The following is a 12916-nucleotide window of genomic DNA, read 5'->3' on the forward strand; positions in this document are numbered from 1 at the left end:
GTGTGTGTGTGTGTGTACACAGACAGATAGACACACACACACACACAGAGAGAGAGAGAGAGAGAGAGAGAGAGAGAGAGGGAGGGAGACAGACAGACAGTGTTTCCCCAAAAATAATACTGGGTCTTATATATATTATTTTTTTGCTCCAAAAAATGCATTAGGTCTTATTTTCTCATTAGGTCTTATTTTTGGTGAAATACGGTACTAAATGCATCCATCTGGCTGACAATCTTAATTGGGGCTTATTTTGAGGGTAGAGCTTATATTATGAGCATCCTGAAAAATCATGCTAGGATTTATTTTCCAGTTGGGTATTATTTTCGGGGAATACATACACGTATACACATATACACAATGGATGGATGGATGGATGGATGGATGGATGGATGGATGGATGGATGGATGGATGGATAGATCGACAGATATAGTTACATAGTTATGGTTTATATAGTTATATATAGGTATATAAAAAGTCCACAGAGGAACTGAGAGTTTTCACTAAACAGGTGCATGCTTGTTTGTTCAATCGATCATGTTTGTAATGGAAACTCATTTTCTCTGTGGCATTTTTTTGCCCAAAGAAATGTGATGATATGCAAACTGGCTGTATTTCTTCTTTGCCCTAGGATTACCCCAAAAATCGCCATCCTGGCTGGAGCAGAGGGTCTGTAGCCTACCATGCAGGTGAGTATCCAAGACCCAGATTTGGCTGTAATAGGAGGAACAGTCTGGCCGAATCCCATGATACGTTGATTTTGCTATATTTGCTTTCTCTAAAAGGCTACCATGGAGATGTCTGCTGTCTAGCAACTTACAGAAGTTAAACAGCAAAAATAGTACACTTGCAGCAATTTAAAATGTTACATCACCTTTCAGTACATATATTTTGAAACAGAGAGCCCCTTGTTTGGAAGGGGTATGAAGATGAAAATAGCTTGGTCAGAGGATGAGAATTCTTTCAATCATAGTCTATAGCGTTTAATACCCCACTTCTTATAACTATTCAAATAATAAGTGAACATTATATTTTGCATTGCAGATGAGCTAAGGGGGGAAAGATGGTCTCAGGATCAGTTTCCAGATAGATCCAGGACGTGAAATTTTAATGCAGGTTTCTGTGTATCATACGGCATATCAGCATGGCTTTTGAACATTGGAGCTCCTTAGAGTTGTTGAATGTTTATTTTTAAAGCTAGCCGGTTGGAATTAAAATCTAATATGTGTGAGTTTATTAAATAAAAAGTAATTTATCCATCTGAGGGGGAAAAAAAGAAAGAAAAGAAAATACATTATCAACATTTGGAGGAAATTGTTAGGTTTGGCAGTGGGAATGGATAGGGGATTGAGCAGAGGTCAGAGGTTTGATAATATATCCTCAGTTGCTCTCTGACATCTGAAAGAAATGAAAATGGGAGTATGCTGAATTCTTTTATATGTTGGAATTGGTGTTTTTTTTCTTCTTGTTTTCAGTGGATAATGTTAAAAGATGGTGATTCCAAATTTGGAGTGATTTTTCTACAGAGTAGATAGCAAAATGGAGTCTTGTCACTGCAGCAACTTCTGAGTATTTCTCTGAACTTCTATCCGTCTTGCTTGTTTAAATTAAGATAACAGCATAGTTAGCTAATTTGTTAGGGCAGTTCATCGTTTAAGCACTAGTATGAATAGATGCCAGAATAGAACAGCAAAGGTTTAATTTGTTGGATGCCATTTATTCAAAATGAAGACAAAATAAGCCTTATTACCATATGAAAAGCCTCCTTACCGGACATGAGAAAGGAACAATATCTCCTCTAAAATAATATTTTCCACTATAATTTCTTGATCTTCAAAGAGAGAGGAATTGCTGGCCAACTCATTATCTTCTTACCTAATCTACTCATGGAAATTATCAGCTAGCATTTCTCATAGGCTGATTTAAGTTTTGTTTTGTTTTTTATTTTTTGTACTTCTAGAGAGTGAGGTTTCTGCTGATATCTCCGTCTTGTGATGGATTGGTGGTATTCTAGCTATGTAAGGATCTATATTTAGAGGACACCGAGAGCCCAACTGTTCAAGCCTGAAGTCTTATTAGAATAGAAGACACAACCAACCTTAGATACCACCTCTCATGAACTAAAGCTATGTCTTAGTTCCCTATAATATCAATCCTGGTAAAGGCGAAGAAGCTATTTTCAGTTACTTATCTATCATTCTTAAGTTCTCTTCATTATCTTTTGGGGAATTACTGAAAACAGTTGAACATTTGATCCTTCTTTCCCTATCTCTATTGTTTCAGATTCATACATAAACTGGCTTCAGCACTTCTAGTGGTTTCCCAAGACACCACTATCATAGTCACCCTCATTGTTGGTCACACCCACATTGTTTTTACATCTTTTAGTTTGGCCATTTTTTCATCATATAATAGAGATACCCATGTGTAGTTTTGCACTTAGCTGCTGGATAACCATCAACCCAATAATGTTAAAAAAATAATTCCTCACTAAAACCAAAGTCCCATAATTAGATAGTGAAACAGAGTCTGTATCATTCACAGTAACAGCAATTAAGTCTGTGTTAGCAAACCATGGTTAAAATAGTGGTTCTTACTAGGAATCTCAGAGGAATTTCTTTTGACATGTTACCCATGCTTAACTCACTGAGAATTGATGAAATTTGATAGGTCTGGAGAATATCAGGTTGGAGGGGAGGGAATCTGAGAAGGTAAATATGGTTTCATAATTTGTGTGGGGATCTCAACCACGACAAAGACTGTGGCTAAGCAATTTGTCTGCACTATGCTTACGAGTACCTGGGAGAGAAAATAATTACCTGGAAATCTTAACTTATTCCAAAAACAATGACTAGATAAATGAATCTGGGGAAGAATAAAATAATCGTGAAGGACGTTAAATCCTCAGCTGCTTATCAATGATTCATTCTTTCCTTCTTGGCTGCTCGGATCTCAACAGATGCTGCGGTTATTGGTTTCAGGCTTAAGGATCAGAAAACAGTGAAATTTAAAACCTCATAATTCAGCATATTTGGGATACTTATAAGAACAAGATCCAACAGTTCCTAGACTCAGTTCTACTTGCAAATAATGCCAAAAGTCACTGTTAGAAAGAAGCCAAAACAGATTAGCATGGAGTGATTTGGCCAGCTGGCCATATACTTAGTAACTCTCATCTCATATGTTGGGGTCTGTTACTATAAGTCTGTCTTTTAGATATCAGCTTATACAGGTACTCCTCGGCTTACAAAAGTTCATTTAGTGACCGTTCAAAGTTACAACAGCACTGAAAAAAGTGACTTACGACCATTTTTCACTCTTACACAGCATCTCCAAACAACGTATTGATGCTTGACAACTGGTTCATATTTATGACGGTTGCAGTGTCCCAGGGTCATGTGATCACCTTTTGCGACCTTCTGAGAAGCAAAGTCAATGGAGAAGCCAGGTTCACTTAACAGCCTTGTTGCTAAGTTAACAACTGGAATGATTCACTTAACAAATGTGGCAAGAAAAGTCTTAAAATGGGGCAAAGCTCCCATAGCAAATGTCTCACTTAACAACATACATTTTGGGCTCAATTGTGATCATAAGTCGAGGACTACCTGTAATTAGTTGGCTCATCCAGGTGTGGGTAAGGGTGTTTTGTTTTTTGTTTTGTATTTTTGCCCCATAAAAGATAGAAAATGTCCCAGATTTTCTAGCTGTTGCATTCCGTTGCAGGTGGGCTGATGATGTTTTCTGTACAGATAGTTCTCGACTTGCAACTATTCCTTTGAAGTTACAACAGCACTGAAAAAAGTGACTTTAACGGCATTTTTTTCCACTCTTAAGACCATTGCGGTATTCCCATGGTCATGTGATCAAAATTTGGCTGCCTAGCAACTGGCATGTATTTATGACAGTTGTGTTGTCCCGGGATCATATGATTAGCATGTGTAACCTTCCTAGACAAGGAAAGTCAACAGAGGGAGCCAGATTCCCTTAACGACAGCACAATTCACTTAATGGCTGCAGTGATTCACTTATCAGCTGTGGCAAAACGGGTTGTACAATGGGACAAAGTTCATTTAACAACTGCCTTGCTTAGCAGTGGAAATTTGGGGCTCCATTGTGGTCATAAGTCAAGGACCACCTGTATTATCTTGGATCGAATACTTTTTCAACTTTTGGATGCAAAGGACCCATCATACAGACAAATCAATGAGGTACTTTTACACTGAGGGACATTTAAAACCGATGGGCTTCCTGCCTTCCAGCTCTTCCTCTAAAAATAATGAGAAAAAGATGAAGATTTCAGATCTTCTAACTCACTCACTGTAGGGCAGGGGTCTCCAACCTTGGCAACTTTTAAGCCTGGCGGACTTCAACTCCCAGCCAGCAAAGCAAAGCAAAGCTGGCTGGGGAATTCTGGGAGTTGAAGTCCGCCAGGCTTAAAGTTGCCACGGTTGGACACCCCTGCTCTAGGCAGTGCCATCTTAGCTGCCTTCATGCAACCACAACGAAAGATTCTTCTCTCCCAAGATGCCACAGGTAGGCAAGGCTCCCCTCCTCCTTAAGAACTTCACAAGAAGAGCAAAAAAGTTGGGAGACCAAAAACAGCGGTTTGTGGCTAACGTGTGTCCTCTTCTAGTAGGGTCAAATAGTGCACTCAGATGTATGTTGAATTGCATTCCTGAGTGACCTGTTTTTTCTTAATTCTGGAACAGGGAAGCACCACAAGGCATCCAAGCTCAACTGCAGCTTCTGTGAAAGTCTTGCAAAAGTTGCCACCAAATTGTAATTTTTAAAGTGACAGAGAGTGGGGAGGGAAATAAATGACATACATGGAGAATAACTCCGTTTGATTTAATGGGAGCCAAGGAAAAATCATTTTAGTCTTTCCATGAAGCCTGCTTACTTTCCAAAGCACGGGCCAACTTTTGATCTCCCTTTTCAAGTATAAAGACCCTTGAATGGCTTTCGCACAGGGAAGATTTATGGAGGATTTAGGAATGTCCAATACTGTTTAGGTTGGAACACTTTGGCTTCAGGATGCCCGTTCTCCCTACTTTTTGGAGCCAGGACACCAAATATCATTTTGGTTCTAAGTAACCCACTTCCAGAGATGTATAAATCACACTCAAGAATTTGCAGGTCGCCCTCTCTGAGAAAGTGACAGTCTAAGCCAGGGGTCTCCACCCTTGGCAACTTTAAGCCTGGAGGACTTCAATTCCCAGAAGCTTTGCTGGCTGGGGAATTCTGGGAATTGAAGTCTACCAGGCTTAAAGTTGCCAAGGTTAGAGACCCCTGGTCTAAGCAGGATCACTCCCAGCAGTCCACTTTGGGACAATTCTGCTTCAAGGAAAGGCGCAGCTACAGAGAAAGATAGTGCATTAACCTTCCGTTGCCCATCTCCTGCTGGAACTGGTCGCCTTCACCCTTTTCCCAACCACGGGTCTGTTCTTCTCCCATCGGCTGCCGTCCTCTCGATCTTCCTTTCTTACGTTTTACTGAGCTGTGGGGGGATTCCCTAAAAGGCGCTCTTGCTGGCCAGCCTTCATTTATTTGAGACACGTTCTGGAATGTTTGCACAAGATTATTCTCAAAGTTTCCTTGGCAGCCGGGGGAAATATTTACTGCCCTTTTGCCAAGCAAACCTCCCTCTTTCATGAAGACAAAGGGTCTTGGCCCCGTGCCTTGTGTTCTGGGCACCCGCATCCGCTGCGCATAGCTGAATTCGGGGAGAATAAAAGAGCCACCGGGGCCTTTCAAGTGGTCTCTGCTCCACCTCTCCCTTCCTTTTTTGCTTTTGTTCTCCTCTGTCCAGAGGAAAGGAATTGTTCTGACCACTGGGTTTCAGAGTCGTCTGGCTTTGATCACGGGTGGCACAAAAGTATGTGGGTTTTTTTCCCCCTTCTCTTATTGGCCTGGCCCGGCAGAGTGCCTGATTGGCTAGACTAGTTTGTTTAGCCTCGGAGGGACCGTACTGTAAATAGACACTATGGGAAACTTGGTCAACTTTGAATGCTGGGTAGGCATACTGGGTTATCTTGCCAGAGGAGCCCTGCCTGTTCATAAAGCAAGATTCAGATTTTATTGTGGGGTTCCAGTACTGGTTAACTTCCGCAGGTAGTCCTCGACGTACGATCGCAATTGAGCCCAAAATTTCCGTGGTTTAAGGGAGACGTGGGTTAAGTGAATGTCGCCCCATTTTACATCTTTTCTCGCCGCAGTTGTTAAGTGAATCACTGCAGTTGATACGTTAGTAACCTGGGTCGTTAAGTGAATCCGGCTTCCCTGTTGACTTGGCTTGTCAGAAGGCCGCAAAAGGGGATCACATGATCTTGGGGGGGGGCGGTCATAAATATAAACCAGTTCCAAGCATCTGATCACATCATTGTGGGGATGCGGCAAAGGTTGTAACCGTGAAAAACGGTCATAAGTCACATTTTTCAGTGCCATTGTAACTTTGAATGGTCACTGAGCAAACGGTTGTAAGTCAAGGACTACCTGTACTTTTGACAGGTTTCCTCTGAGGTGCTAATTTACTGTCCTTCAGATGTGTGGCTTTCACCCTTCAGTATCTGGCTACACACTCTGAGAATTGTACTCCTAGACAGCTGGAGGGTGGTGAATTGGGGAAATGAATGTATAACAGTAGGAACCGAATTGAGAAGTTCTGTTTATTTTAGGGACTTTCTATGGTATGAGCTTAGTCAAGAATGACAGACTGTGAAGACCTAATAATCCAGAAGTGGCCAGTTTTGCAAAGAAACCCACAAAACAGTCCTTGCTTTCAAAATCATTAGTTGTATGGTGGCTTGGCAAAGGGAAATGAGCATGACCTTCTTTCCCACAGCTGCTTTTGGTCAGTTTCATTTCTATTTGTTGAAGAGGAAGGGGCTTCCCTTCACTAGCAGCCTTCTTAATTTCCAGGTTGGGTGAGGAACATCTTTATGCAGCCTGTCTACTTGCCAGTCCAGATGTCGCAGGCATTCACTTAGACAGCAGTCCCTATTACTAGTGGCTTGCCTTTAAATCCAAGTTTAGTTTCAATGGCTTTGAGTCTCGCTCCAAGGATTTCCTGTCAGATGTTTAAAAAAAGAGGTAGAACAATGCTGTGTTGCACCTCTCCTGGTAAGCCCCCAATTGCTTAGTTGGATAATTTTTTTATTTACGTCTCTTAAGTCAGGGTTCACTAACCCTTGGTTCCATGGATTGGCACCAGTCTGTGGCATGCCATGAACCGGTCCATGCAAACAAGCAAAGCCCCACCCGCAGGATGCAGGCAGCATGTGAAACCATGTCCCCTCCAGTCTGTGGAAAAATCTCTCCCCACGGCTGGCTGGGGAATTCTGGGAGTTGAAGTCCTCCAGGCTTAAAGTTGCCAAGGTTTTTTTTTTTATTTACATTTATATCCCGCCCTTCTCCGAAGACTCAGGGCGGCTTACAGTGTATAAGGCAATAGTCTCATTCTATTTGTATATTTACAAAGTCAACTTATTGCCCCCCCAACAATCTGGGTCCTCATTTTACCTACCTTATAAAGGATGGAAGGCTGAGTCAACCTTGGGCCGGGCTTGAACCTGCAGTAATTGCAGGCTGCTGTGTTCTAATAACAGGCTTCTTACCAGCCTGAGCTACCACGGCCCTTGGAGATCCCTGCTCCACGGGATCGGTCCCTGGGGCCCAAAAGGTTGGGGACCACTTGTCTTAAATGATGCATTTAAGTGTTTGTTCTGTCCTGTTTCTTCATGGCTTTGGAATCACAAAACCTAGAAAAATAGAGCTATTCCTGGGCCAATTGCTGAATATGGAGTAAAAGGGAGATAGGCAATTCCTAAAACCCTGAATTTCACCAAACAGTCAGGGGAACTGAATTTGTCCCGTGCCAAATTCTTGGTAACCCTTTCTATCCCTGCCCAATGACTGAAGTGGTGCTTGGTTAACCATAGCTTAGCCTGAGATTTCTACATCTGGCCTTAGACACTCCTAACATTTTTAGCAGCTTTTATTTTGCCAATGTTACGTGAAGACAAACTGAGTTCCAGAAACTTCCACACGCTAATGGCTGTCCCTTTTCTCTTTTGCAGACGATGGCAAAATCTTCCATGGAAGTGGAGTGGGGGACCCCTTTGGCCCCCGTTGCTATAAAGGAGACATTATGGGTTGTGGGATCATGTTTCCACGCGATTACATCCTTGATAGCGAGGGTGAGCATTTAGACTTGGGTGGACGTCATGCTATTTAAAGGAAATAACGAATAATATAGTAGGTGTTTCTAGATTGACAGATGCAGGTGTAGAATAGAATTACCGTATTTTTCGGAGTATAAGACGCACCTTATTTTTTGGGGAGGAAAAGAAGAAAAAAGCTGATTGGCAGGTGGTTTGGCCTCCCGGAATACCCCCAATCAGCTGTTTCCCAGAGGTGAATTTTAGCAACAGGTTCCTTGGTTGTGAGCTCTGTGCCTTGCTTTTTGTTTTTTTTTCTGCCTCTGAAACTGTTTCAGAAAAAACTTTTTTCTCCCTCTGAAAGCCTCCGAAACAGAGCTTCAGAAAAAAAGCCACTAAAGCCTCTGTTTGGGGGCTTTTTTTTCTGAAGCTCTGTTTGGCAGCTTCTTTTCTGAAGCTTCGTTTTTGAGGCTTTATTCAGCATCTGAAACCTCCCTTTGAGAATCTGGGTGGGGCTACATTCGGAGTATAAGACACACCCAGATTTTCACCCTCTTTTTTGGGGGGAAAAGGTGCGTCTTATACTCCAAAAAGTACGGTAGACAGCAATTTTCTGTAGAAAATTGTTACAAAGGGGTTAGCATCCTGCTGCCTCTCTGCTGAATCTGTTTCACTGGAAGGAGGTATTGCTGACCCCAGGGTTATGAAAAGGGGTGCGCAAATGGAGTGGGGGCTTGGGATTTGCTGTCCTGTGTAATTGTGTCAGATGGGACAGCTCAAGAAGTTTGCCAGCTGGCCTGTAGAGGCAGTCTTCCCATCCAGGTACAATCCTGAAGAAGTTACTTTGGATATCTTTTAGAATAATTGGAAGGGAGTGGGTAAAATTTGAGAAAAAGTAGGACCATCTTTGGGTGCCTTCCAATCTTTTGGTGGGTGATTTAGAACTGGCCTTTCTCAGTCCTTACCTCTAGATGTTGTGAAAGCCTCTCCTGTAAATACCAGGGGAATTGCCATCTTTAGACATGATCAAGCCAGCCTTCCTTTCAGCCGGGTTTTTAATAATATTTAGTCATTTAGACACCTCTAATATGGGTTTCCTGTTGATGGGAATCCTTTAAGGTATTTTAATTGTAATGTACATCAGCCTTAGCGCTTTTGAAAGGTTAGTGCAGAACTAAAATACTACTATTTCCACTGTTGCTGTCTCTCTGAAAATATATACGGGCAATTGTTAGCCATCACAAATGTCAAGACAACTAGATATTTTACGAAGCTGAATTAAATTGATTTGTGGTCACGATGGGATTTGCAGCTTCAGGCTGTTCCTAAACTCTAGTGGTGCGATTTTCTTATTTCTGGAGTCATGAAGCTGAGCTTCAATATTTTCCCTGCTTTTTTTTCCAGGGCAATTTTTTTTTTCCATAATAATTCCCACAATTTGACCAGTGTACAATACAATCACTTATCCAACAATCGATTCTATACTCAAATTATGCTCAATCAGGGCTGCTCGACTGCCACTCCCTCCCTTAATCCTTTCTACCCTTCTCATCATTCGACTTTCCCCACCATCCTTCTCCTCGCTTTCCTACTTCCCCTCCTCTTTCCCACTTCTCACTACCATCCTTTCTAACCCTCTATCTTCTCCTCCTTCTTCTCCTCCTATCCTTTCTTCTCCCTCCCTTCTTTCCTACCTACCTACCTGCCTATCTACTTTCTTCCTTCTTTACTCCTCTTTCCTTACCCTTTCCCTTCGGGAGTGGTTATCGAGCAGTCCCGACTTTACACCATTCCAACTTGTTTAATTCTACCATTATTCCTGTACAATGGCAATCAATCAATTTATAATCTTCCCTTCCCCCACCATTTCCCCTCCTCCCCGAGACTTCCCAGAACAGAATACAGGGTATTGTAACTAACAAACATAATCTAAAATATAACATAAAACATATTCCATTTCACACCATCACACCATCACACTATCAATTCCCTTCTTTCTTAAACTCTAATACATAGCAATTCCTAACTTCACTCAAAAACTAATTGATATTTTTTAATCTGATACTTATTTTGAATATAATCAATCCACTTTCTCCATTCCAAAATATATTTTTCTTGTGTACAGTCTTTCAAATAGGCAGAAATTTTTGCCATTTCTGCTAAATTTGATACTTTACTAATCCATTCTCCAATTGTAGGTAAGTCTTCTTTCTTCCAATATTGTGCAATCAATAGTCTTACCACAGTTATTAAATTCAAAAACAGGTTTGTCTCTTTAACAGGGCAATCTGAATTATTCCTAATAAAAGAACTGTGGAACAAACTTGATCTTCTTTTTCAAAATGTTCTGCATAATCCACCATATTTTAATCCAAAAGGCTTTAACTTTTTTGCAAGTCCACCATATATGATAATAGGTAGCATCCTCACAATCACATCTCCACCATTTTGCTTTCACATTTGGATACATACATGACAGTTTTTTAGGATCTAAATGCCATCTATAAAACATTTTATAAAAAATTTCTCTTAAATTTTGTGCTTGCGTAAATTTAACATTCCTCTCCCAAATTTTTTCCCATGTTTCTAACATTATAGGTTGTTGAAAATTTTGTGCCCATTTTACCATACAATCTTTAACCAACTCCATTTCTGAATCAATTTCAACCAATACATTATATAATCTCTTTATATGCTGTTGACCTTGATCTTTTGTTTGTTTTACCAAATTATCATCACTTTGCCTTATACCAATTTTCTGAACTTTTTTCCATCTAGATTGCAATTGTCCATACTGGAACCATGTATAATTTCTCCCTTCATCCCTCAATTTCTCCCTAGATTTTAACTGTAATTCCCCTTTTTCCATAGTCAAAAGCTCTTTGTAAGTGATAACCTTCATTTTTTGTAATATATTTATATTCTCTATCATATGTCTGGGGATAGTCCATATTGGTATCTTTCCATCTAACTTATATTGATATTTTTTCCAAACCCTCAACAAAGCACTTCTGACCATATTATTCTTAAATGTCTTATCAATTTTCTTGTCATATATTACATCTGCATGCCATCCATATAACAAACCATAACCTTCGCTTTTTGATTGTCCCTTGCTGACAAGGCTGCCCCTACAGTCCAGATGGTTAACTAGCTTGTACTGGCAAACCAATTGAGAGTGACCCTCCCCTGATACAGGAAAGGTGGCTGTTGCCATTCTGTCTTACACACTTAATGCTGAAGCAGAGTGCTTGGGCAGGAAAGTCAAAGGAAATAAACGGGGAAAGGGGGGGGGAGGGAGGGCAGAAGTAACAAAAAAAGTTGTGCGATTCCTATGAAACTGAGAAAACAAGGGCCTGTAAATGCTGAACAGAAATCAAAGGCCATCAGATCATACTTCAGTTTCTATGGGGGGAATCTGGAGTCTGTTATCTGCAAGAGTTACATGGGATTTTGGGTGCCCTATAGGTGACAGCGATGACAGCTGTGATACGGTGGCTATCCGAGCCAAACCACGAGGAGTGAGGAATGTCTTGTATCTGCATCAGGAGGCGGATGAGGATGAGGATGAAGAAGAAGACGAAGATGTGGAACAGGAACACGAAGGCAAGAAAGTAGTGGTAAGTGCTAGAAGAACTGGTGAATTCACAAGTATACAACAAGGCTCGGGGGCTTCTGCTGTAGCTAAAACATGAGGGCTACAGTGTGTTGTGGACTGTCGGCCGCCAGCCCCTCCAGCAGCCAAATCGGAGGAGGAGGAGGCATGGGAGTCAAGGTCAGCATCAGGGCAACCTGAGAGCTCTGAGGGGGAAGAGGGAGTGGAGCTGGCAGAGAGAGAGACAGAGGCGGAGCCTGGGCCATCCATCAGCCCTCAGATGGAGAGTCAACAGCCCCCAGGTCTGGAGGTAACTGATGAGGAAGAGGAGGAACAGCTGAGTCCAGTGCCTGATGCATGGATGCGCAGAAGGCAGAGGAGAGGAGAGCAGAGGAAATCCGTGGGCTGATCCCAGGGAAGGAAGAGCCACCACTGCTATCAAAGCCCCACCCTAGCTCTGGGAATAAAAGGCAGGGGGAAGAGATGAATAGATGTGGCAGACAAGTATTCATCTTCGTCCGGCCAGCCGGACTTGTTAGCCTGCCATGAGAAAGAAACTTTTTGCCAGGGCTGCTGGGACTCCTAATTAAAGGAATCTTGAGTTCACTTCAGGGAGTCTGTCATGTTTAGGGAGCTGGGTCAGAACATAGTGTTTCTCCTAGTTAAAACAGTCTGCTTGTTTGGAATAATTGTGGCTGCAGAGGGCAGGTCACTTGGATTGCTCGACTTCTCTTAGGCAAAACTTTGAGCATGATCAAAGTGTTAGCAGATACTGCCTGATCACGGTTGGGACTCAGTTTACCATTGGGTCTTAGTTTCAAGCAAAGGAATCATTATTACTCTCGGAATGCAGCTTCTCAGAGTGTTTTGCATATGTTATTTTTCCTCCTAGCCCTTAGGGCTACAACCATAAAGATGGAGCAGTACCTGATGTAGAATTTTTAGCAGTTTTTAATATTTGGATTCTAATTTTATTTAATGGGTTTTATTGTTTTAAACGGATTTTAATTTGGCCTTATATTTAATAAGTTTTTTAATTATTGTTTTTATTGTGTACCTTTTTATTGTTTTACTTGGCTGTGAACCGCCCTGAGTCCTTCGGGAGAAGGGCGGTATAAAAGTTTAATTAATAAATAATAATAAAAATGTGGAAACTGAAAGGGATGT

The 12916-nt window shown here is 41.5% G+C and overlaps 1 protein-coding gene across 5 annotated transcripts in view; it reads left to right on the top strand.

Moving 5' to 3' along the window:
- The window catches only part of SPRYD3 (SPRY domain containing 3), a 53445-nt gene that overhangs the window by 37432 nt on the left and 3097 nt on the right, over positions 1 to 12916 (top strand). For all 5 annotated transcript variants that reach the window (XM_058167080.1, XM_058167079.1, XM_058167078.1 and 2 more), the window contains 3 exons: positions 630 to 687; positions 8074 to 8193; positions 11623 to 11774. In XM_058167080.1, coding sequence (XP_058023063.1) covers positions 630 to 687; positions 8074 to 8193; positions 11623 to 11774 — 330 coding nt within the window. The remainder of the gene's footprint in view (positions 1 to 629; positions 688 to 8073; positions 8194 to 11622; positions 11775 to 12916) is intronic.

Source organism: Ahaetulla prasina, chromosome 2, assembly GCF_028640845.1.
Source record: "Ahaetulla prasina isolate Xishuangbanna chromosome 2, ASM2864084v1, whole genome shotgun sequence".
NCBI lineage: Eukaryota > Metazoa > Chordata > Lepidosauria > Squamata > Colubridae > Ahaetulla > Ahaetulla prasina.